General features: G+C 43.8%; 1 protein-coding gene across 1 annotated transcript; it reads right to left on the minus strand.

Annotated features, from left to right (window-relative positions):
- Window positions 1-24,300: 24,300 nt before the first annotated feature.
- LOC142588945 (uncharacterized) lies at window positions 24,301-26,156 on the minus strand. The gene has a single exon (XM_075700753.1). The coding sequence runs from the start codon at window positions 25,969-25,971 to the stop codon at window positions 25,618-25,620; it is 354 nt and encodes a 117-aa protein (XP_075556868.1). The 5' UTR covers window positions 25,972-26,156; the 3' UTR covers window positions 24,301-25,617.
- Window positions 26,157-26,884: the final 728 nt, after the last annotated feature.

Genomic DNA, 26,884 nt, shown 5'->3' on the forward strand with positions numbered 1-26,884 from the left:
CCCAAGAAAATGGGGCGTCTTTCTTCAAGAGGTCGGTAAGGGGACGTGCGATGGTCGCAAAATCCTTCACAAAGCGTCGGAAATAAGAGCACAGCCCTACGAAACTACGATCGTCGTTGGTAGTCTTCGGAACACGAAAGTTCGTAACGGCGCGAATTTTTTCCGGATCAGGTCTCACGCCTCTGGTGTCCACGAGGTGTCCAAGGACGGTGATTTGGTGGTTAGCGAAGTGACATTTTGATGAGTTCAGCTGGAGACCGGCCCGGCGGAATCCGTCAAGAATCGCTGAAAGATGGTCTAGATCCGTGTCAAATGTGGGCGAAAGAACGATGACGTCGTCCAGACAGCACAAACAGGTGGACCACTTGAACCCCTGAAGCAGAGTCCATCATTCGTTCGAAGGTGGCGGGCGCGTTAGACAGCCGAAAGGCATCACCTTGAACTGATAAAGGCCGTCAGGGGTAACAAATGCCGTGTTCTCTCGGTCCATGTCGTCGACGGATATCTGCCAGTAGCCGGACCGTAAGTCGATCGAAGAAAAATAGGGGGCACCGTAGAGGCAGTCTAGAGCGTCATCAATACGTGGCAAAGGGTACACGTACTTTTTTGTGATTTTGCTGAGCTGGCGATAACCTACACAAAAACACTACACCCCATCCTTCTTTTTGAGAATTACGACGGGAGAAGCCCAGGGACTACAGGAAGGCTCGATAATGTCCTTTGCAAGCATCTTTTTGACTTCCTGTTAGATAACGGCTTGTTCAGACGCAGAAACACGATATGGACGTCAGTGAATAGGGTTCGCATCGCCAGTGTTTATGCGATGGGTCACGACAGACGTTTGATCTAAGGGTCGATTGTCAAAGTCAAAAATGTCGCGATAGCCTTCAAGAACTCGGCAAAGAGCTTCAGCTTGAGCAGGTGTTAGGTCAGAGAAAACCGTCTTCTCAATGTCGACGTCCGTTCCGTGCGATGACGTCATGGTATGGGCGGAGCTGTGACGATCTTCCACTGTTAATGGCTCGACCTCATCATCTTGCAAAGCGCTAATTATAGCCAATGAAATCCCCTGAGGCAGAACTTGTGGGGTTAGCGCGAAATTAACAAGGGGAAGGCAGGTGCGGTTGCCAGTAATTGTCAGCACAGTGTGTGGCACGGTAACACCACGTGTAAGTATAACTGCCGGAATTGGTGTGACCACGTAAATACCGTCAGGTACAGCTGGTGAGGGCAACAAGTCCACGTGTGTCACAGAGTGAGGCGGTAGGCGAATAAAATCCATGCAGCTACAACGGCTTGGAGGCGGGTCCACAGGGTCGGCAAGAAGGGGCAAGTCAAGGCGAAGTGAGCCGCCCGAACAGTCAATGAGGGCAGAATGATTGGCAAGGAAATCCAGACCGAGAATGAGTTCGCGAGGGCAATGCTCAATGACGGTGAAGAGAACGACGATGTGTCTCTCAGCAATCGTGAGTCGGGCATAGCACATGCCAACAATAGCGACAGTCGCTCCGTCGGCGACTTGAACAACTCGGTTCAAGGCGGGTGTCAGAACTTTCTTGAGCCGACCGCGAAGAGCAGTCAGACGTAGGTCGGGGCTGCAGGTGGAGACGATTGTGTAGATGAAGTGCCGCCAACAGGAGCCGAAGTTGCACTGTCGCCGTTGCGACCGCTGCGAAGCTCCATGACGGGTACGGGGAACGTCCCCCTCCACCAAATTAATGTTACCTGTAGCTGAAGCCCAATGCTATATACAATTTATTTAGAGGGAAGATAACGGAAGGCCAAAATGGCGATGCTATATCAAGCCGGCCCACGTCTTCTTCCTCCTCAGTGCAGCCACACTGTGGCGGCTGTTCCGTGGCAATATTACCGCCCAAATCTCCAAAGAAATAACATGATGTGCTTCCACCGCGAACACTGAGTAACGAAACCTGAGTCGACGCGTGCTGTGTTGAAAAGATAATATGGAATATACAAAGGCACACATACATGCACACAGCAGAATCCTAGCAGCTAGTGGCTTTCGGAATGCAACGACACCTCTTTGTCGCTGTGTACCAACTACAGAAAGTCATCTCCAGTTCAATTTAGTGCACTTATAGTTCAATATAGTTCATCAAGTGCCATTTATAGCCCACTATAAATGTCACGTTTCTGGAGGTTCGTGCAACCTCCGGGAGGACATTCCCCGCATCACTGACCCAGCTCGCGATGCAGAGCCCTCTAGAGGTTAGTGGCACATACACACTCCAGGGCATTGACCCTGAATCGGATAGTTTCGTGTTAAAAAGAAAAAAAAGAATTGTGTCTTTCTTTTTGTGGCTCGTCTTAGGTGTTTCCGCTGTTACGTTTAGTTCAGAACTGTAAACAAAGTTCAGGGAAGACACGGGGAAGGTTGGAGATGGAAATTTATTTATTCATTTATTTATTTACTTACTTATTAGATACCTGCATCACCCATGCGGGCATTACAGCTGGAGGGATTACATTTTAAAGGAAGGAACAGGAAGTCACATACATAAAGCGCGATGAAACGCATCATTGTTTTCAATACTAACAATGTCAGGCGAAAGAGCATTCCCTTTTCTAATAGACCGAACAAAAAAAGAATACCTAGAAATGACACCCTTGAAAGGAAACTCACGGACTTTCAGCGCATGGTCGCGTCTCAATGATGTATAAGTAGGCTACTTAATATATCTTTCTTTCTCAATCCCTGTTTTTGAATAATAAACAGCGTGAAAAAATTTCAACTTCAGGTTTTTTCGTCGTTCTTTTAATGCTTGCCACGATAATTTAATTTTACTTTCTGTCATACTTAATTTTCTACTATAGTCATTAAGAACAAACCTAGCTTCTCTATTCTGCACTCTTTCCAGCTGTTCTGTGAGATCAGCCGTGTACGCATCCCAACAAATACAACCGTAATCAAGTAAACTGTGAACATAAGTGAAATACAATTGCTCTTTTAATTTATTCGATATTTGACCGAACTTATGGCGGAGAAAACCCAATGAACGTATTGCCTTATTTTTAATATGCGTAATGTGCCTGTTCCATCTTAAGTCAGACGCCATTAAAATTCCTAAATATTTGTATTCATCAAGCTTCCTGAATGCCATAGTGCTCAAGGTATAAGTGCATGACTGAAATGCGCGCTTCCTTAAAAAGGTGATGTGAACACATTTTTCAACATTTAGTGACATTACCCACGTATTGCACCACGTTCCTATAAGGTCTAAATCAGTCTGTAATAATGAAATGTCATTTGCGTTATCTCTGACTCTATAAATGACACAGTCATCCGCAAACATTCTAAATGAAGACGTAAGATCACTTTTAATATCATTAATAAAGAGTAGAAATAAAAGGGCACCTAAAACTGATCCCTGAGGAACACCTGAGGTAACTAGAACATGTACAGAAGAAAGACAGTTCAGCACAATACACTGCTCTCTTGCACGAAGATATTCGGCAATCCAAGCTATGAAAATATTGTCCAATTTGTAGGCCTTAAGTTTTGAGATGAGAAGATCATGTGCAACGACATCAAAGGCTTTTTTGAAATCTAGAAATATTCAGTCTATTATTTTGGTTTTGTCTATTGCCGAGGCCAGATCACGAAAATATTCTACTAACTGTGTAGAGCATGAAAAACCTTGTCGAAAACCATGTTGACTAGGGCTTAGAATATTGTGCTTAACTAAATGCGACATGACTGAAATATAAATTATGCGTTCCATTAACTTGCATGTGATACTTGTTAAAGATACCGGTCTGTAGTTCTCAACGGCATTTCTCGATCCGCCTTTGTGAATGGGTACAATCCGTGCCAGCTTCCAATCAGGCGGTAAACAAGACTTAGATAAACACTTTGTAGATAACCGAGAAAAGTAAAAACACGATATTCCAGAACAGTTTTTAAGAATCGCTGCCGGAATATCATCAGGGCCACAAGCGGTCGTCGGCTTCATCTCCTGCAGTAATTTACGCAAACCTTCTACACGAAATATAACCTCAGGCATTTGTTTAATGTCCACTTGGCAGATCACTTTAAGAGTGCGAAAACGCTTCGGTCCAAACACTGACAAGAAAAAATCACTAAAAGTTTCACTTTGTCTTCATCAGCATCAATTATGGTTTAAGAGCTCTTTAAAGGGGGGAAAGAATTGCTTTCTTTACCGCTCCACCTAACAAATCTCCAGAACTCTCTGGAATCTTTGAGCAACTTCACAGCGAGGTTTTCGAAATAAGTATGCTTGGCCTTCTCCGCAAGATTCTGAAAACTTTTTTTCAAACATTTCAGTTCTAACCAAGTATTCGGGGACTTCGCTCTCCGAAACTTGAGATAAGCTCTCCTAATTTTTTGTATTAGTGCGCGCAGCTGATGATTAAACCAAGGCTTATCCTTTGACCGTTTAGATGAGATAACATGAGTAGGAACAAATGTATCGCGCAATTCAAACAGCTTGTCTTTAAACAGCTTCCATAACTCTTCGATGCTAAATTCATCAACTAATGCATCAAAGGCAGGAAAATATGACTCAAACGCCGAAATTATAGCCCCAAAATCAGCCCTCTTATAAACGTAAATCTTTCTGGGTTCCTTCTTCGGCACGGACACACCATTGAACGTTTATATCAGCAGTAAAAACACCATGGTCACTTAAGCCGGGAAGTACATTCACATTTGTTAAAATGTTCGAGACTTTACATAAGAGCAAATCAAGTACGTGACCTGTGCTTGCGCTCCGTGATGCATCACAAATGTATTGTTGAAACGTAAAATCACAGACAAGATCAAAAAATGCAAAGTACACATGGCCAGTGACCGACGCTACAGGGTCATCGCACGACCAGTCTATACCCGGAAGATTAGAATCTCCCACTAGTATTATGATATCGTTCTCAAACGTATCAAGGAAAGCAGACGGCTGAAGAAACTGGTCGTATGATGTTCCGGGAGGACCGTAATATGATCCAATAACTAGACTTTTCCCATTAGATAGCCTCACTTTGCAAAAAACAGACTCAAGATTGGCTGTAGAACCTTCCAGTGGTACACACGATAAGCTTGAGCGAACAAGAATAAATACCCCTCCTCCTCTTGCTCCTCCATCGTGTCTGGAACAATGATAGCCATCTGGAAAAATTTCAGAATTTAGGACGCTTGAATCCAACCATGACTCGGTGCCAATAACTATTGACGGCTCAACTGATCTAAGAAGGATATGGAAAGAATCAACTTTATTTCTTATGCTCCTGCAGTTTATCAGCAAAACGCTGAGCATTTCCTTGATGTTAGTCACTGGTGATGGTCACATCAGCTTCACTTTGTTGGTCACGCTATCAATCTGATAGCGTTTGTTGCCCATGTACAAGGTATCAAAATTTAGTACTGCTTTATACCTTCTTGTCGATTCTGTTTCGCAAAATTCCATAAAAGGCTTCTTTTATCCCTCACCACGCGTGAAAAATCTCCGCAAATGCTCTAGTTCGTGCCCTTTAACTTGCGTGCCTTGTTTAACACTTGTTGGCATGCTTTCAAAGAGGAAAACTTCACTATAATTGGGCGTGCTTTATCTGCTCGATAGGTTCCTATCTTGTGAGCGCGCTCAATTCCAACATCGGCACAGGTTTGAGACAAGTTCACTTGATTTAGTTGCGTTTTCGCCAGTATCACTATCTTGAAAACCACAAAAAAGCAGATTATCCCGCCTTTGACGATTCTCAATATCGTCAATTCTTGAACCAAAAGTCGACAATGTTGCCTGATTATGACGCTGCTGTACTTCAACGTTAGCCAGTGAAGAACGAATATCATCGACTCCTGTGATTATTTCTTCTAATGACACAATACGTGCCTTCAGTTCTTCTATTTCAGCAGAGAGTTTGTTCTCCATGGCCAACAGCTTTTTCAATATTGTGTTTTGGCCTTCAAGTATTCGTTCAAACTGTGCAGTATCGGGTCTTGGGTTCGGCTCAATATCGCCTCCACACAGCAGCAAAATCGGTAAATAGAAAACGGAACGCCTCCTAAGAACAAAATGACGTCGTACGAGCACCCTGCGCGACTTCAAAGAAACACACTGCTTTGAACACAAGAAAAACAGAGTTCGGGGTCCAAGACTATGAGCAAAGCGAGAACAACGCACAAGCAGGAGCCAACGTTTCGACAAGCAACAAGTGATGAAGATAAAAAGACGTTTTTATGCGCCAATTTAACACCCACAAAAGGAAGACACATAAAGAAAACACGGGCGGCTTTTGCCTTTATGTGTCTTCCTTTCGCGTGTGTTAAACTGCGGCAAAAAACACGTCTTTTAGCAAGCACCAACTAGGCCAACAATCAGTTTTTTTAAAGAAGACAAGTCCACTTGTCGAAATGTTGGTTCCTGCTTTCACGTTCTCGTTTTGCTCATCGTCCGTAAACAAAATTGCTGCCAAGTATATGGGAAGCAATAGGTAAATTCTAGCTTAAGATTTTAACAGAATATCGGAATCATTGAAAACAAAAATATATGGATATTGTAGAAATTCAAAAATACCTTAAGTTTTCATCTTATAATCAAAATCTTTCTGACCCTGCAATAAAATACTAATTGGCATCGCCGACCTTCCTATAGCTATGCCCAAAGGTCTAGGCCCTCGAAGATAGCAAATTTTGAACATTTAAGTCCAATCCCAAAGGCAGAGCGCCGTTTACAATGTTCTTTTTCCAAGTCCGAATATCTGTGACAATCAATGAGAAAATTATCTATTGTTTCATTTCCGCCGCAAGAGTGACATTTCGGTGAGGGATCCATACCAGCTCTGTGTAGGTAAAAATTAGAAGTAGAATGCAGCACCGTAGTCTATTCATTGCGACTTCAAGTGCTCGTGTTGGACAGTGTTTACTATCGCAATAATGTGACAAGTGGTAAAAATCTGCAGATTTTGTTAAAGAAGGGGCACTAAATTCACGCAACGTCATTTGCTTCTGAAATCTCTCCTCTATGGTGAATGCTCATGCCGGCAGAATTTCGATTACTCGCCCATTCAGGGACGTTTTCGCAAACAAATGTGCCATTGCGTTTAGAACTAGACCCTTATGTCGTGGTACCCGAACCAACTAAATGAAGGGGCGCTAACAATCGGAAAATCGCAAAACATGGGAGCGCTCCGAAGCAGTGAGGAAGGAGCGCAGGGACAAAGAATCCGTCACGACGACTGTGAGACATGTTGGTGCATTTGGTTTAAGAAGGAGTATAATTAAAGCTAAAAATTCTGCTAGAAAAGTCGGTACGAAGCATGGGTGGCGAAGGGAATATCCCCAATCGAAAATACGAGAACATGTTCTGATTGCAAACTTTCCTTCACTTTGGCAAGATTCACTGGTAATAACTGTCTAGATCGCTATCTGCAAAAAGTAATCATAAAGGTAAGAGCTGTACATGCGGTGAGATAAAACTTTTGCATTTTTAGGGAAAATACCAACGAACCGAACATTAATGGAATTGGTGTTGCAACAAACAGGCGTCACCTCATGGATTATGACGTTTAACTGATCAAGGGGTTTTGTATATAGATAAGTTGAAGTGTGTGGAATCGTCGACAGTACATGCCAAAATCAAATCCAGCTGAGAGATAAAAACTGTTTGTGAACGCCTAACTGGGCTTTCATATAGCTTGAGAAATAATTCTACACCTTTTTTTTTTATTCAACTACCCTAAATGCCCATGCGGGCATTACATAGGGGTGTTACAATGAATTAGTGATAGATACCGTTTACGCATTTAAACAGATAATGCATACTACAATGAAAAGAACACAAGCGGAAAAACAGGAAAACAAACAAAAGGGAACCAGTGAGAGCAATTCAACGACACGTCCTAAACGTTGAAGATACATATAAATTTAAAATGGGTGTTACACAAAATCAACGTAACTTGGTGACTTTATACAAGGAAAGATACTTGATAAAAACGTACACATACCAGCAGATACTGCATGAAACAATGAAAAGCACAAGCAGAACAAATTTATGCACTCTGCGCTAACCTAGAACAAAACCATTTGTGCAAAGAACATCAAAATATGGAGAGGAAAGAAAGCAAAATAAGAGTGAAAAAGAAAAAGAAAGGCGCGCAAGAACACAGTGATGCCTATAACAAATGAGAATACTATGTTAGTACGTTAAAATACTGTTTTAGTTTTGATAGGAAATCATTCTGACTTAGAGTTGACACGATTTCATTTGGTAACATATCCCAGTGATATATCGCGAGAAAGAGGGGCCAGTGTCCCAAGAAGTTAGTGTGCGCAAGAACGGGCTGCACTTTACGGGAATGATCAAGGCGCGGGAAGATACGATGGGCGGGCCTGATGTGGCGTGCTCCGAAAGACGACCCGCAGTGATATAGTTTGTGATAATGGAAAAGAAATCCTATCAGCCTTCGATTTTCTAGCGAGGGCAGATTTAGAGATATTTTTATGTTAGTTATGCTAGAAGTTCGTAATTTTTCGAGGTGAAGCGGGCTGCTTTGTTTTGGACCGACTCGAGCTTGCTTATGAGGTACGATTGATGCGGATTCCAAATAAAAGACGCGTGCTCCGTTTTCGAACGAACTAGTGTCGTATAGGCTAATAATTTATTGGACTTGTTTGCCGAGTAAAGGTGTGTGCCGAGTAAAGGTTACGCCTAAAGTAAGCGCATGGATGTGATGATTCCATGAAAGTTTGAAGATAAATGAATTCCCAAATATTTTATTGTTTGCCCATGTGCAATACTAATGCCGTTCATCACGTAACGGGTAACCCTAGAATTACTAGATATAGTGAAAGCTATAGCCTTAGTTTTTGAAACATTCCCATTTGCCACTGTTTACACCAATCGATAACTTTTGGGAGGTCAGATTTCAAAATGTCAGTGTCGAAAGAGTTAATTATTCGTCTATAAATTACGCAATCATCTGCAAATAGTCTTATTGTAGATTTAATATTATTGCTGACGTCGTTGACGTATAGCAGGAATAAAATTGGTCCCAATACAGAACCCTGCGGCACTCCGGATTCAACTAGTGATCGCGGAGAAGAAAATTCATTAGTAGTTACAAATTGCTACCGGTTAGTTAAAAATTACTAATCCAATTCGTAATCCCACTATTTATATTAAAATGGCGCAATTTCAATAAGAAACGGTTATGAGCTACCTTATCAAAAGCCTTCGCAAAGTCAATAAATATGGCGTCTATTTGTGAGGAGGCGTTAATAGCTTGGTGCAGGTCAGAGACTAGCTCGAATAACTGCGTCTCCCATGAGCGACCCCGTTGGAAACAGTGTTGGTTAAGAAAGAGGAGATTGTGATTGGTTTGGTATTTCATAATTGCTGTTGATATATTGTGTTCTAATAATTTACATGGAATACTGGTCAATGAAATAGGTCTGTAGTTAGAGATAAATCACGGGTCACTGGACTTAAAGATTGGAATTATTTTAACTATTTTTCATTCGTCAGGAACACATCCTGAATCAATAGATTGTTGAAAAAGAGCAGCGAAAATGCGAGATATCACTGGTTTAGTCATTTTTAGTAGTTTTGGACAGATTCCGTCTGGACCGGCAACCGAGCTGGTAGAAAGACGATCAATAGCAGCTTCAATGCCCTTTCGAGTGATTATGATATCACTCATCATGGAGGTACCGGAACCGAGTTCAATGTTGGCGGGAACGGGAAGTTCACTTATAAAAAAAGAACCGAAGAAATAATTTAATGCAGTAGCGACGTCGAATGATGGAAGGAATTCATTGTCTTTCTTTATGAAAATGAAGCCTAATGATGATGGTTTGGGGTTTAATACTTTGCAGATTTTTTTTGTGTTGTGGGCTAAAATGTTGCACATATAATGGTTGAAAAATTTGTCTTTGGCTGCTTCAATTTCGGTTTTGCATAACTTGGATTATTCCCGATAACACTTCCAGGCATCATCAGATGTCGAAATTTTAGCTTTTGAATAAGCGCGCTTTTTTAAAATTGCAGCGCCTTACGTGAGAGGTGAATCACGCACTTCCAGTAGACAGAGTTATTTGTATTTTTAGTATGTACTTTTCTTTAAGTTCAGTCAGCTTGTTACAAACAATCATCCATTTATCATTGCTATCATGATTATGTATGCCGCTCAAGAATTCTACACAAAAGCCGAGAGCTCGCTGGTTACCATTTCAACATTTGCTCGCGCATAATCATAAATGCTTTTCTTTTCCTGTACGCTTGTTTTGCGCTTTATATCGTATTCACAGTGAAGGACGTTGTGGTCACTAATGCAATCTAGCACATGAACAGACACGTTGACAGGTTCAGTGGTCAGCACAAGATCATAAGTAGCATCCCCCCGTGTTGGTAAGGAAACTATTTGGCTTAATCAGTACGAAGGAAATGACGTCAAGAAAATCCTTACGTTCTGCTTTCCTGGGGCCGCCTTCAGCTGTAAGCGTCCACCAGTTAATTCCAGGGTAGTTAAAGTCACCAGCAAGAATAATAGGTGAGCCGGGAAATTTGTTACATGCAAAGCTTAGCGATTCGTTAAGGCATTTAATGAACGTGTCTTGTGTGTCTGGAGGACGGTAACAAACACCCACGGCACAAGTTACACATGAGATCTGAAGCATGACCCACAAAATTTCAATACAGGAACCCGTGTCAAATAGGCGTGCTTGCAATTCTTTTTTTACAGCAATTATAGCACCACCGCCTCGTGTTGCTACCCTGTCTTTTCGAAACAAAATAACGTTTTTAGAAAGAGATAATTCATTCTCGGACACATCGCAAGACAGCCATGTCTTTGTTCCCAGTATTATATCAGCTGAGCAGGACTCGACAAAAGCACAAAGGTGATCCTGTCTTCTGAAAAGACTTCTAAAGTTTGCTACAATAATAGACAGTATTTTGTCATCTGCATTGAAACGTCAGTTGCCATTCGCGGGAGCCTCGTGTCTAGGGATGGCGATCACTACATTGCTTGAAGGGTCGACTGGGAAAGTTCCGTTGCCCATTATAAGCTTATCAAACTGCAATTTATATTTTTCGTTCTGCTGGCGCTTCGCGCATGCGGAAATCACGGAGTGTTTTTCTGATTAGTTCCATTCGCGGTAAAAAATCTTCCTCGATCCAGACTCGAGGGGTTGCGAGGTCTTTTAGTTTGAAAGAGTTCTTCAAGATATTGATTTTGTCTTTGAAGTTCAGAAATTTAACCACAATGGGCCGAGTGCGATCGGGTTTACGTTGATCGACTCGATGGCCTCGCTCTATTTCAACTGCTTCGATACCCAGGTTTGCCGTGACAAATTCAGAAATAAGCTTTTTCGTATCGCTCCACTTTTCAGCAGCTTGTTCGGGAATACCCTTGAATACGAGATTATTTCGCCTTATGCGATTATTCAGCTCATGCACAACGATGCTTGCTTGTTGAATCTGTTTCTGCTCTATGGTCTTCAACTGCACTTTAGATTCTTGAAGAACAGAACTGACAGCCGTAACGCTTTCACTCAAGTTGTCAACAGTCTCAAGTCATTCTTCAATTTTCGAGAGTCGTCTTTTGACGTATGTCACAGTAGTGTGGATATCTTTAAGTTTATTTGTCACTTCCTTGTGTAATCGCTCGTTTGACACTGTAAGTTCCTTCATTATTGTCACAAGTTGGTCAATCATATCCGGACCCAGATTAACCTCAACATCTCCCGCATAGATCAGTAAATGAACAAGAGAAAAAAGTAAATGTAGTCGGGGTCCACCCACGAGGTAGCCCTTCCAAAGGAATAAGACCGGAGCCACACAAGGCTGCATGGCTCCGCTATTCCTCTCGGTTGAACGAAACAACCAATGCGGACGCGGTAAGTGCACAAATCAGTACCCGTAACTAGTTAATCAATGACAGTGGACACAATGTGGAATTGCAGCCAGCTAGCGATTCAAAAGCACTGAAAGAGGCACATGCTACACACTCACCTAGAAAAACAGCACACTGTTAGCTCGAAGCTTTGGGCTGCAAATCCCGCTCGGTCGGTGGTCTTTTTACAGAACAGCCGACTAGAGGGTGCTGCAGGCAACGAGCAGTAACAGGACCGGTCAACTGCTGATTGTACCGGATGAGATGGCGATTTCAAAACACGGCACGAGGTAGTAGGACACGTGTCGCGTTGAACGGCAATCCGCAAGAAGCAAGACGATTCAGCCGACGCCGTTAAACCCAGTGCTGCGCACCCTCAGGGCAGTTGGCGCCTAGAAAAACAGCACACTGTTAGCTCCAAGCTTTGGGCTGCAAAAACTCAATGACATCTAATAACATCTAATAATCGAAACCGCCTTACAAGAGAAGGGATCGTAGCTTATCGATGTAAAACTTGATTTGCTACAAATCTAGGTAACCCTAAACACTGTCGCAAAGCCTACCTCTACAGAAGAACAACGGGGCCAAGTTTATACGCAGGTGCTCCAGAGTAGAATACGCACCCAAATTCCAATACCGGGGGACTACACACGCGGTATATTGACAACAGCGTTATTCTTCCAATTCCTGATCGGCTGTTGCTGAGTCTACCTATCAAACCCCCTGCACGAACACCCTTTGCTGCAATATAGTCAATGTGCGCCTTGTAATAGGCAGGAAATTCGTATAGCACGCCAAGGTATTTACAATCCCTTGTTGTGGAATGGCATCAAGATGATGAGATACAGAAATACATAGGGCGTCCTTTATTGGAAATAACACCATCGAGCATTTATTAACGTTGAGACAGAGATCCATCGCATCAGGCCATCTTTCTATGCCAGACAAGTATATCTGTAATAGATAAGAAAGATTTTAGATATGTTTTGCCGACGAGAAAAGCGCTATGTCGCCAGCATACACGTAAGTACGTAAATCATCATAGCATGGGATCGAGCTCATTTGAATATTAAATAAGACTGGATAACGTACTGCCTATTGTGCAACGCCTCTTCTCTGTGCGTACCTAGCCGAGGAAATACCGCTTTGGAAGCAATCAAATTCTGTGTTCCTTAAAAATTCTGCTATCCATGCTTCAAGGTACTATGGAAAGTTAATATTTAGAAGCTAACATTGTTTGCAATATCATCGACCTTAGTGAGATTAGAAGAACTGGTGAGGCTTATACATTGCTGAATAACGGACATGTCCTCTACTATTATTATTGTTATTTGTTTTGAACACTTATACACATATACACAGGTAACAGGAAAGGGAAGGCGAGGAGCAGGCTGGCAACTGCCACCGGAAGGGGCACAACGCCTGCCTAATCTTCTGAAGGGAGGTGACAGCAACACAGAAATGGAAGATAGGAAGGTGGGGAGGAAAAAGGAAAGAGGAAAGGAGAGCAACAGGACAAATCTAAAGACCAAAGTAGAACACTGCAACAGGACAAATCTAAAGACTAAAGTAGAACTCTGCAGCCGGAATTAAAGTGGCGCCGCGTCGAACAGCCTCCACAATTATCAACCACATCCATGGCTAGTTCGCTATGCGGCTAATTGTGTTCTCCACGATGAGACGCCAAATAAAGCTGCACGTAATCACCGGTTCACAATATACACTACAAGGTGTTAGAACCCGCCACCTCCCATCTTCGAAGGAAGAAGCGTTAGGGTACAGTACTGATCACACACAGTAGGGCCGGTCACTAAAGGTCACGCTACTACAGAATGTTGAATGTTCATGCTACAAACGTGAACCTAAGTTAGTTAGGTCTATAAAGGTTAGTAGGGCGCGATGGGCCTGATCACGTTTACATGCACAGCCACTGGGGTATAAACATTCCTCGAGGGTCGCACACCGCAGGCCAAGGAGATGATAGTTTCTCACTAGCGACATGCGCTGCGCACTGAAAGCGGGACACTCAAGTATAAGGTGCTGAAGTGTCTTGTAGCAGCCACAAGACGTACACAATGGACTTTCCGCACGCCCTTGTCTGTATAAACGTTCATGCACGTTCACGCAACCAACCCTCAGCTTGAGCAGTTGTGCTCTAGCGCGACGAGGCAAGCCTCGACCACGAACACGCGGCGGGAACGTTCCATTTGCGATGCGCTCATCTGGATGCTGCTTGAGTAGGTGGCGACGAATCAGCAGACGAGCGTCATCAAGCTTGCACATAATTTCTGGGCAGTCACAGTTGTCATGAACGCAACTTGAAGCGAGCCGATCAGCCTCTTCCTTTCCGGCGATTCCTACGTGTGAAGGTATCCATTGAGCAACGAGAGATACCCCACGTGGTGTAATTATGCTCGCAGAGTCATTAATGCTGCGCACAAGTGGACAATCAAGCTCACTGCGTTGTAACCTGCTAAGGGCAGCACGGGAGTCCGTAAAGATGACAACCTTCGACGTAATTAACTCCTCTTGCATGTATTTCAGTGCAACATTAATCGCTGCTAGTTCCGCAGTTGTTGATGAAGTTGGATGAGGTATTTGAAAGATACGTCGTACTAGAGTTGAAGGGCAGTGAAAAGCTGCAGAGGCACCGTCGTTGTGTACAGATGCATCTGTGAAAACTTGAAGATAATCTGGAAACTTTTCGAACAAATGACACTGAGCCAATTGAAATATTGCCGAAACAGCCATATCAGACTTTTTGTGCATGTCAGGGATTGTGAGGAAAATGGGGAATACGTGTTTCGTGATACCTTTTGGAGGCGGAGACGTATCTGAAGCAGCATGTTCAGAAATGGTAGTGGTATCCATAAAAATTGCCGCCATTTTTCCCATGCGAGATAATGGGCGGTGAATGAGACGATCAAGGAGCGATTGACCATTCGATGCGCGGTGCAGACGCTCAATATGATCTCTGATCATATTGATCTGCTTGCAGCCTCAGGGTTAACTGATGCGCTTCAGTAAGAAATGCAATATATTGCGCCTCACGAGGTAATCCAAGCATTAGTCGAAGGGCAACGCGATGATCTCGCTCCAGTTGGGCCATCAAACTAGGTGGTATGTTCAAAATTGGTAATGCGTACAGCATGCCTGAGAGTACAGATGACTGGTACACCTGAAGAGCCGTTGTTTGGTCGCAACCAGCACCTCGAGCAGTCAACGCCGCCACATACTTAAAAAGGGAGTGCGATTTGCGTCGTACAGATTTAACGGCAGGACGCCAAGAGATGCGATCATCCACAATTAACCCCAAATAACGGTGTTGTCGCACCGAGTTTATAGGCGTTTCGTCAAGATACAGTCGGCTCATTGTTCGACGAGCGCGTTGTTTAGGGTGATATGCTATTGCAGCCGACATAGCAGGTGATATGACCAGGCCAACTTCACCCAAGTGCTCCGAAGTAGCATTGAGAGCTCTTTGCAAGCTTGCACGAACCCGCGGACCAAGGTGCGAAGGGCCGCTTATCCACATAGCAATGCCATCTGCGTAGACAGCTATGCTCACAGGGAAGTCAGTGTCTCGAGGCAAACGACTTGGAAGCGCGGCGAGTACCGCGTTAAACAAAAGCGGCGATAATACGCTGCCCTGTGGAACACCGCACTTCACATTTCGGTATTCACTAGTTACTCCTCCGACACGCACTTTCATCCGGCGCTCTGATAGAAAATTATGCACAAACTGGAGGTTTCACTCCAGTTTTATGCACAAACTGGTCGGGTTCACATGACCAGGCTAAGCACACACCTCTCGTTGTTATCGCAAGGTCTATAGTGGAATGCTCCTTTCCTCTACCAATAAATGTAGGTGAACCGTCATTCAGTATTCGGAGATCATTCTTGATAAGGAACTCGTTATTCTCTGCCCCACGATTGTCTTGGGGACGGCTACACCATCGTGGATGGTGGGCATTAAAGTCCCCGCATAACACAAACGATGCACCACACCGAGACACTAAGCACTGAAGTAGCGAGGTATCGGAAGAACGTGTAGGCCTGTTGTAAATGCTTGCCACCGTCGTACACACACCTCTGAGGCTCACAGTATCAGCTACACACTCAAACTCATCGTCACAGATGCCATCTGTGTCAATAACCGCGAAGTCCAAGTCAGCACGAACGTACACTGATGCTTTTGAAGCATTGCGCGTATGCGCCGCCTCCACACACTGGAAAGAGCCACAAGCTGGTTCCGCGCATCGAGTGTTACTGTGGACACCCACGAAGCCTGGCAATCGATATTCGTCTTTCCTTACGTTAGTTTCCTGAAGCGCTACAACGTCTGGTGGAGTCTTCATAGCGACTAGTCGAAGGACTAAATCAGCGTGTCGCGGTCGCATCGACCTGACATTCCATTGCAGCACAAAGGGGCGAGGCTACTGACAACTGTTAGAATTGTTTCCGGTAAAACGTCTAGCGAAGGCCGTCGAGGACAGGAACGAGTGCCTCCAAAAGTTGCTCTGCTGCTGACGCTGCTGGTGTCTGGCGACCGGCGATTAGAGATCTGATGACGTTGACAAGCATCTTTAGAAGATTTCCACTGAGCTTCCACTGTGGTCGAAGTCTTTGTAGATACTTGTTCTGGCGGTTTCGATGGAAGCGCTGGCCACGATGTGTCTGAGAGGTAGAAGGTCCGCCCCCCTACTTTCTGATGCGTTGTTTCTTTGTCACTCTTTGAACGCACTGCTTTTCCAGTCGCCGGGGCAGCACTACGGCGACGGGAGCTCTCATCTCCTGCTGCCTTCTTTATGGCTTTCGCTTTTAGTGCCTTTAGTTCATTCTTCAATGAGGGACATCCTTTATCCGTTGCCAAATGTTCACCATTACAGTTAGGGCACCGATATGCCTGACTTTCACAGGAATCTACATGGTGATTCCCACCGCATTTGGCACAGACCAGATCTCTCGTGCAAAAGCCCTGAACATGACCAATCTTGAAACATTTATGGCATTGCAAAGGCCGTGGTACGAAAGGTCGAACAGGATGGCGCACAAGTCCAGCCTTTATACGACTAGGCAGCTTTCCAGAGGCAAAAAGTATCTTCATGCACTTTGACGTGCCCAGCCTTCGAACGCTAATTATTTTGCATGGTGGCGTGCAAACAATCATGTTCTTAAAAACGTCGTCTTTGAGATCCAAGTCCACATCAGATACGACACCAGCCACTATATTTGTACCCTGTGGTATGTAAGGACGTGTGTGGACCCCACAGATTTCAGACAAACCAGTAGAGTTTGCACCATCTTATCATCAGTCGTGTCAACGGCAATGACATGTTTCCAGGGGTTCACGCGAACCTCTTGGATTAGTCCAGGGGCAAGTTTGAAGAAGAAATCATTAAGTTTCTGTCGAGAGATAGCATTCAGGCTTACCATCGCGTCGATGGGAATGAAAGCTACTGTCGTAGTCATGATGGTGCTGTATATGATAGTCCCTTCCCTTGAGGACGACGCCGGAGACGTCCATCGTGGGTGGCGGTGCTTGACACGTATGAAAGCATCCGAATCTTCCGATATTGAGTCAGAAAGCTCGGAATCAGTAGCGTCGGACCCTACTGCCGAACTTAGCCGCTTCCGAGCCGCGGGCGGTCTATGCTGACCGCCAGACGCGTCCAAGACCATATCCTCCATGGCAAGCTCCGCGGGGAGGATCTCCCAGCAGAGTAGAAGACTTCAAGGTGCAGCACAAACGTCGTTGCCTGTTACTGATGCACAAAAATAATGTAAACAGAGAAAAACTGCAGCACCAGAAGAAAACCAGCAACCGAGCACAGTAACTTCGTCGTCGTCCCTCTCTACTATAGAGGTCTCCTAGATAAGAAGCAACACGGGGTAGGATTCCTAATCCATAGGGACTTAGCGGGCAAGATTGGCGAATTCTACAGCATTGGGAATCCTACCCCGTGTTGCTTCTTATCTACTATAGAGGTCTCCTAGATAAGAAGCAACACGGGGTAGGATTCCTAATCCATAGGGACTTAGCGGGCAAGATTGGCGAATTCTACAGCATTATTGACAGGGCAACTCTAGTCGTAATCAAGCATAATAAGAGGTTTAGATTCAAGGTAGCACAAGCCTACGCTCCAACATCCAGTCACGATGATGAGGAAGTAGATCGGTTTGATTAAGATGTTGAATTAGCGATATCTTGAAACAAGGAGAACAAGCCTATCAGAATTGAGTTCTAGGTGCAACTGTCTTATCCATATTTTCTCACTTCAACATTGTTTTAAATTTTCACTGTAGACGCCATACATATATACAATATATTTAAATACATACAAAGGACAAAGTTTATTGTATTTATGATAGAAGGGAGTATCCAATTAATTATTTCTAATGCCTGGAGAATGAATATGTTGATGTATGTTCACCAGACTTCAAAGTGCTTTGCGTGCTTTTTTGACCTGAAGAAACCTGTAGACGGTAGCGTAACCTTGGACCAAGTCTTTTATCAACGGCGTGAGAAATGCACGCGAATTATATATGTATTCATATTTATACTTTTTGTGCGCAAACAAACAGGGACGAAGAATAGGGGCAACAGAAGGACGAGCGCTTTCTAACAACTGGTTTCATTTTTGAAGAACTACTTACTTAAATACCCACAGAACTGCGCGATCTAGAGAACAGAGCACGCCTACAGCGCATATGATACCCGCTGATCTGCGCGATCAAGTCAAAAGAGCAACGTCAAATATTACATATAACACTTGTGATAAAAAAGAAGGCGTGGACAAAAGCCACCCAGTCATACTAAAAACAGCAAAGTGCATAAAAACAACCACTTACAATAACATGCGTTAAAGATGTGATGATAGAAGCGAATTTTCTTTATCTAACAATTAAACAGAAGGATGGCTGATGCATTTTTCTTTTTGTTTTTCAATCCAGTATGCTTCCACGATTTCCCTAGCGGTTTGATTCGTGGAAATCGTGGAAGCATACTGGATTGAAAAACAAAAAGAAAAATGCATCAGCCATCCTTCTGTTTCATTGTTAGATAAAGAAAATTCGCTTCTATCATCACATCTTTAACGCATGTTATTGTAAGTGGTTGTTTTTATGCACTTTGCTGTTTTTAGTATGACTGGGTGGCTTTTGTCCACGCCTTCTTTTTTATCACAAGTGTTATATGTAATATTTGACGTTGCTCTTTTGACTTGATCGCGCAGATCAGCGGGTATCATATGCGCTGTAGGCGTGCTCTGTTCTCTAGATCGCGCAGTTCTGTGGGTATTTAAGTAAGTAGTTCTTCAAAAATGAAACCAGTTGTTAGAAAGCGCTCGTCCTTGTGTTGCCCCTATTCTTCGTCCCTGTTTGTTTGCGCACAAAAAGTATAAATATGAATATGTTCCAACTAGGCCGACTCGCAGTTATGCTTCAGTTTATATATGTATCTCTCAGTATCGCCTTTCTTTCCAGAAAGCAAAGCTAATGACTCAATAAAAAGACAGATCTAATAATTTACAATAATTTACTAGGGATGGAAACATCACTTGCATGCAGAGGTCATAAATATAAACATGGCGTCCCAATTACCTATCATGCACCAAGATTTAAAAAAAAGAAGCAGTGCTTTGCTCGACGAAAACCAAGTGCATATTGTTTCCGGTACATTGCAGTAGCTGCCAGTAACCTTTTCGTTAGGAAGATTTAATTATATTATTGTAAATAACTATTTAACTCTAGACCTATTATTATAATTGTCATAGCGTCCATGAGGCATTTGTAGGTACGTACAGTGAAGGGACACCTAACTGCGGTATTTTCAGCGCCGTACTAATTGTGCAGTAATATTTGTGACTTATAAATAAGCCCTGACAAATATGGCGAATACCACATGACTGCGTCCCACCCGCATCATAGAGCAACAGCCTCGAAAAGGTTCCTTCTCCTTCCATCATCATCATCAGCCTGGTTACGCCCACTGCAGTGCAAAGGCCTCTCCCATGCTTCTCCAACAACCCTCGTCATGTACTAATTGGGGCCATGTTGCCCTGCAAACTTCTTAATCTCATCCGCTCTCGTAACTTTCTGCCACCTCATGCTACGCTTCCCTTCTCTTGGAATTCAGTCCGTATCCCTTAATGACCATCGGTTATCTTCCCATCCTCATTACATGTCCTGCACATGCCACATTTATTTTTCTTGATTTCAACTAAGTTGTCATTAACTCGCGTTTGTTGCCTCACCCAATCTGCTCGTTTCTTATCCCTTAACGTTACACTTATCATTCTTCTTTACACTTACACTTATCAGTCTTCCGCAATTTAAGTAGAACCCTTTTCGCAAGCCTCCAGGTTTCAGCCCCTTACGCGAGTAGTGGTCAGACATATCTGTTTTGCACTTTTCTCTTGAAGGATAATGGCAACTTGCTGTTCATGATCTAAAAATGCGTGCCAAACAAACGCCAGCCCATTTTTTCTTCTTTTGATTTCTTCAGTCTCATGATCCGTATCCGCGGTGACTACCTGTGATAAATCCTATCGTAGACTGCTGTTCTCTTCCGAGACTCTTAAACATTACTTTAGTTTTCTGCACATTAATTTTAAGACCAACACTTCTCTTTTCCCTCTCCAGGTCAGTGAGTATGCATTGCAGTTGGTCCCCTGAGTTACTAAGCAAGGCGATTTCATCAGGGAATCGCAAGGTACTAAGGTATTCTCTATTCACTCTTATCCCTAATTCTTCCCAATCCAGGTCTCTGAATACCTCCTGTAAACACGCTGTAAATAGCATTGCAGAGATCGTATCTCCCTGCCTGACGCGTTTCTTTATTGTGATTTGTTTCTTTATTTATGGAGGACTACGGTGGCTGTGGAGCCGCTGTAGATATCTGTATATTTCACTCAGTAACATAAATGAGGCCAAGCCGGATTCACTCCAAATGAGAATCAACGGCAGTCATGCGCAGAAGCGCTTATACTCGTATGCACAGAAAAAAAGAGTCTGCAGTTTCACCGCAAAGGCGAAGCATTATTAGTGGTAGCGAAGTATACGGCAATTACACGAAGGAAGATTACCCCACGAAGAGTCGCCAGATTTTTGGTGTTGAGGAGGACTCAGGCTGTGAAAGTGAACTGTCGGCTACTCGGAGGTCATGTGAATTCTGATAGAAGGCCGCGACTTCAGTGAACAATTGTCCGAATTCACACGAAGTTTGTTCCAGTACAAGGGTATATATATATATATATATATATATATATATATATTTTATTTTTTTCTTAAAACAATTCGAGTGTTTGAGAGGCAAGTTTTCTAGATGATGCCATCCGCATGACCGTACAGAAGCTTGTTAAGCGTGTAAAAGTAGGAGCACCAAAATAATTAACAATGCCGAGTCTGCCGACAAGAAGAAAAAGCTGGTTGTAATTCCATATGTACATAAGCTATCACACAGCCTCAGCAATGTAGCAGGCAGGTTTGATGTAAAGGTTATTTTTTCTGCCCCTAACCAGATTATCAAAATTTGCGGTAAGATTGATAGGAAGTTGGCCCAGGCTGCCTCCACTCATGCTGGGAAAGGCTGTACTGTTAAGTATACTTTCCCGTTTGTGCTCTGCAGAATGGGAGTTGTTTACGGGCTTCCTTTTTCCTGTGGTCACGTCTATATTGGCCAAACAGGCGGGGAAGTTGCCTGAACATTAGCATAGGCGCTCGCTAACAAGTAGTGCCTACTCACATGTCGCGAGGCATTGCTCTGAACATGGGTGCACGCCAATCTATAAGAACATCACAGTACTTTCCGCACATAGAAATCAGACCACGGGGGATATTATTGAGGCCTACTATATCAGGAAGAAAGGGTTTGGTTGTGTAAGCATGCCATCGTTAAATTTTCATGACAGTGAATTTGAATTTTTAAGCCGCCTCATTGTGTAGCATTAGATTACAGGGTTTTGCGTTTTTTGCCTGGGCACTGATAATGAGGCCATCGATGGGAGAGCACGTGGCTATGGGTTGTGTACATAAGTTTGTGTGTGCGCTCGCATAAAGTTAGTTGCGAGGTCAGCGCTGTCCTGTGTGTTCCTGCCTTCTGTCTTCGTCATATTGCGTTGCCCCTTCAAGATTTTTATCTAGCTTTGGATGCCTGCGAACACGTCGACGTCATCTGCATAGATTTAGCATAGATTTCGCAAGGGCCTTTCATAAGATACCACACTGTAAATTGCTTTTTAAAATTCAGAACGTAGGTATTGCTCCAGGCATTGCCAACCTGGATTGCAGTCTATTTGAATGGTCGTGTACAATCCGGCCGCATTGAAAACCTCATCTCTCATCCACTTGAGGTCTTGTCTGGGGTTCCACAAGGGTCAGTATTGGGGCCGCTATTGCTCTTGATTTACGTCAATGATATTTCCAGTGTTATGAAATCACCTGTTAAAATAAAACTTTTTGCCGACTATTGTTTGATTTGTTCGACAGTGGCAGATAAAACTCACCAAAGGAAAATTAATCGATGCCTCCAAGGTTTACGTGACATGTTCATAAAACGGGGAATGGAAATAAACTATTCAATATCGACGTTTGCTCATATAACAAGACAGAAAACCGCGCCTTCCTTTGACTATAAAATTGGTGACAACTCTTTGTGGAATGTACGTAGCTTTAGGTACTTAGGGGGGATCATTATTCATGACTTGTGCTGGCGCCTCCAAGGGGAGGAGGTCTGCTCTAGGGCTTACAAGAAACTGTTCCTTTTGAAGAAACTGTTGCAGCATGCACCAACACATTTGAAGCTAATTGCGTACAAAACATTTGTACACCCGGTTTTGGAGTACCCCTCCCCAGTTTGGAGCCCTCACCAACTGTACTTGCGAGATAAACTCGAAAAAATTGAGAGAAACGCTGTGCGTTTGTTTGCTCGCGTTATCGGAGAGCCAATTCTGTAACACACGTGTTGAAATGTTACCACTCAGAACTTGGAACACGACGAGAAAAGCAACGAATTAAATTGTTTTTTCAGATAACTAGCATTGGAATAGGCATAAACAAAGAAGCATACATTCGCCCCCCTTTAAAACACAGTGCGCGTTGGAACCACAGTGCTAGTTCACAGCCTTATAAAATACGCCTTGATGGTTTTCAATAATCGTTCTTTCCTTCGTGTATTCATATATGGAATGACCTTCCGGACTGCACTGTAGCAGCACAAAATGTTAAAATTTTTTTTACTTAACTAGAATTGTATTACAGGGAACGGAACAATTAAGAATCGATCATGCTTACTCTGATTCTGTGTGTACTGTGTATACTTGCTCATGCTCCCTGTAATTTCTGTTTAACAATGCCGTTTAATGTTGTATTGTCGGTGCTGAAAGTTATCTTTTATGTTGATAATTTCTCTCCTGTAATGGCCCTCAAGTGAGGGCTACAGTATTCCTGAATAAATAAATAAATCGAGACACTAACGTAACGGCGCGACGTGGCGCTCGCACCGTGGCGTCTCCTTGCTGCTTGAGCGAAAACATTTTGTCCAAGTTTGACTACCAACACGTCCTGCAAGCCGCTATGTTACAGGTCCTTTCAAAGTTGCCCGCTAGAGTAAAAAAGATGTAGGTTGCTATGTTGCTATTTTCGTAAAGCGGCCCGAAGCTGTGTTGGTGTAGGACTGGATCCGCGTCATTTTATGTGCGCCTCCCAGCTCCTCCGTCCGAAAGTGACAGAGCCGTGACGATCTGCAAAAGCAGGTAACGTTGGTTGGTCGCTTTAGATATACCACTGCCAGACTGGGGCATGCGAGGAAGTTCCACATTCAAGCAGGTTTTTGAAATAAAACGCAGCCACGCTATGTGCGGTGATTCGTTCGTCGCCGCAATTAAGCTGTCGTGCTAGCGCCGAGTGCGGCCTAGCTTGACTAGCCTATTCAACAGAAACTAATTGTGGGCTTGCACACGCGATATAATTATATCAGGCACATATTATCGAGGGGGCCTAAACCACCCCTACTACCACAACTGGCATGGCAAATTATCCAAGTTGAGAAAAATCTTGACAAGTAAAGCTATTCGTAGTACAAAAGTAAGGGCTAACTTCTATGTATCTCTGAGGTTGCATTTAGATGGCGGCGTAGTGTTTTCTCGCAATAAGTATCGGAACCAGAATTAGCGTGAATTCAATGTCGCCTGATGTTCACACTTTGACAACCTTCGGTGCTGCAAGAATATACGTCACTGAAATAGGAAATAGTAGCGGTGCATTTACAACTGCTTCGAATCTAGCAGTTTATTATGTTTTCCACGTAATCTGCACGTAATTTTAATTTTTCGCGTAATCTAGTTAAGCGCTATTTGAAGAGAAGAAACTTTAGGTCAAATAAATATTTTTCCCATTCTTATGCGAGTTTTATTTTATGCAATGAAACAACGTGCATATTGCTGAGAAATGATGCAGCGCTTCATTTCAATGTATTCAGCACTTGTTCTTGCAAAGAAAACAATGTTTATGTTGTTGCAAATAATACTACATTTTAAACGTCCAGTTATGTGTTTACAATTTTCTTATTAATTATGGTCTCCAGCACAGTCTAGTAATGAACACATTGCTTGTGTCGTGGGCGTGTCCTATTCCGTATAAATGCTCTTGCTACTTCTTACTAAGATTCTTAAAAACCCAAGAGAACTCTGAAAACGTCGTTTTGTGTTTGAAATAAACTAAAGCTTTCTTTACGGACTGTCCGGAACTTTCCTGGCCGTGCGCTACCAGGTGCTGTCTACGCAAATAGCTCGCACCTCAAGAAGCAATTGAATTGCGCGTCCGATAGAAGGATGAAGCCTCACTTCCCCGCACAGATATGCTGAATGCTTTAACCCATATCGCACGTATACTTCTCAAGTGCCAAGGCCAACTTCGATGTTGTCGCCACGTGCGCCAGACTGCGTAGCAGAGGTGCGTGCGAGCGTACGCACGTGAGAGTTTTCTTTACGCCAAAGAACCAGACATGAAATGAGCAACTTTGTCGCACTTGAATGACTGTCTCTCTAATGCATCGCTTTATATAAATTCCAAAATGAGCCCTGGTTATGCATAATTTTTGTTTTTGAACGTTAGAGCAAAGTGTCCGCGTTTTTTTGAACCTTTCATGACTCTCCCATTTTTTTTTAATTTTCACCATACAGTACAGTAAAATTAGGTTTTGTGCTTTAGCTTTAAGAAGAGATTGTTGTGTTAACACAGCAAGTATTTTCGCTGAGACGCTCTGAACAGCTCATAAAAAGATTATCTCAGAAAGAATCGCACAAGTAGTACGGACGAGGCGTGTGGACCCAGAAGATGACAACGTAAAATTAATCCGTGTTGTTTCAATAGCGCAGGAGCAGACGAAGGACGGAGAGAAAAACGAAGGGATGTAAAATTTAAGTTGCTCAAGAACTTGAGCGTGATGGTTTTCGCGCACAACGCTGCGTTTAGGGGATCGCTAGGACTTTCCGCAAGCGCACACATTACGTAGAACGACTGCGCAAGCACAGTTACCCCTTTAGAATGATTGTTTAAGGGTGCTCCGAAATGCTCGTGCGCTGCTCCACAACATGGATGATGTCGCATCAAAAACGTTTACTCATGTTCATGTCTCCTGTAACTATGCTACTCGCGAGGACATGTTATATGTGCGTGCATTCATGTAGTGAAGAAGAAATCGTCCCCCTGGTAAAGCTTGAAACCATTTCATTCTCCTCGCAGTGGCGGTGCTCAGGGAAACGGCGTCACAGTCCTCCGGCCGGTCAGGTCCGCCACGCTGCCCACCGTGTGCTCGAGCAAGCGTTTGCAGTAGATCCGTCCAGACTCGGTGCTATTCCCGGAATCATTGGTGCAACACATGCGGTAGGCCTTGGAGCTTTTGGTGATCTTTGCACAGCGTTGGCAAAGTGCTTGCAACTCGCTGGCAGGCACGCAGTCGCCCAACATCCTCTGGGCCTGCACCGCCGGCCATGACGGCTCCTTGGCTGGCTCGGGAGCGTCCGAGCAGCTGCTGTTGAGGCACGCCACCAGCACCCACACGAGGAACATAGCGCCTTTCGCCCCGGGCGCAGCCGATGCTGCCATGGTCGGAAACGAAAGCGGACGACCCCGACGGCGTTGCGACGCAGAGATAAGATACCCGAGGAGAGCGTTATCGGTGCACGCGGCCCAAGCTTATCTTCGTATGGAACTACACGCTGCCGGCTGCTTTTAGAAAGCAGCGTGTATTTTGGGTGCCTGCTGTTGACGGGTGGCCTGTTCGCAACAGCAGCGCTATTAGAGAAAAGCAACCGAAGGACGTCTCGTTTCGAAGGACGAGTTGCCGGTGGGAAGCGTCTGGCCTCGATAGCAGAGTTTGCCCACTGCTCTCCCACTGCTGCTGCGAGAGGGGGTCTTGGCCAATTGCGTTGCCAGCTCTGTGGGACCACGCCCTTCGGTAACTCCCCATAAGTCGTGGCGAAAAACCGCCAATGTGGCCATAGTCGCAACTGTAATTTACAACGCTAGGGATTTCAAATTGCTGGTGATTTCGCTGACATTTTTGGGACTGAGTAAACTATAGCAAAAAAAGTAAACAGTGAACGCTTTATGTTGCGGCATTGTGTGATCTAACGCTGTGAGAATGAGAGTGACGTTAGTGCACGAAATATTTGTGCCCCACCTGCCAGTCAAAAGAGAATGTCGTGAAAAAAAAACAATAACGCCAGCGATAAAGAAGCCCTATTTTGTCAACAGCTATAAACCCTTCCAAAAACGACATTACCAACTATTTTCAGCACTATTTAAAACAGGACAAAACATAGCTATATTCCTGGGTTTTTGAGTAATGGATGTAAGAAAAACGGTCGGATATGGCAGAGATAATGTCACTATGAATTCAAATAATTTTTTCTTTGAAAATTTCTCTAGGGTCCAAACAGTGCTCCATCTGCCATATCGACAATTCCTGAGGGTTCGATGATAGGCAAAGGATTGAGCAAGGGGAAACGCATACATT

This window comes from Dermacentor variabilis, chromosome 7, assembly GCF_050947875.1.
Source record: "Dermacentor variabilis isolate Ectoservices chromosome 7, ASM5094787v1, whole genome shotgun sequence".
Classification (NCBI taxonomy): domain Eukaryota; kingdom Metazoa; phylum Arthropoda; class Arachnida; order Ixodida; family Ixodidae; genus Dermacentor; species Dermacentor variabilis.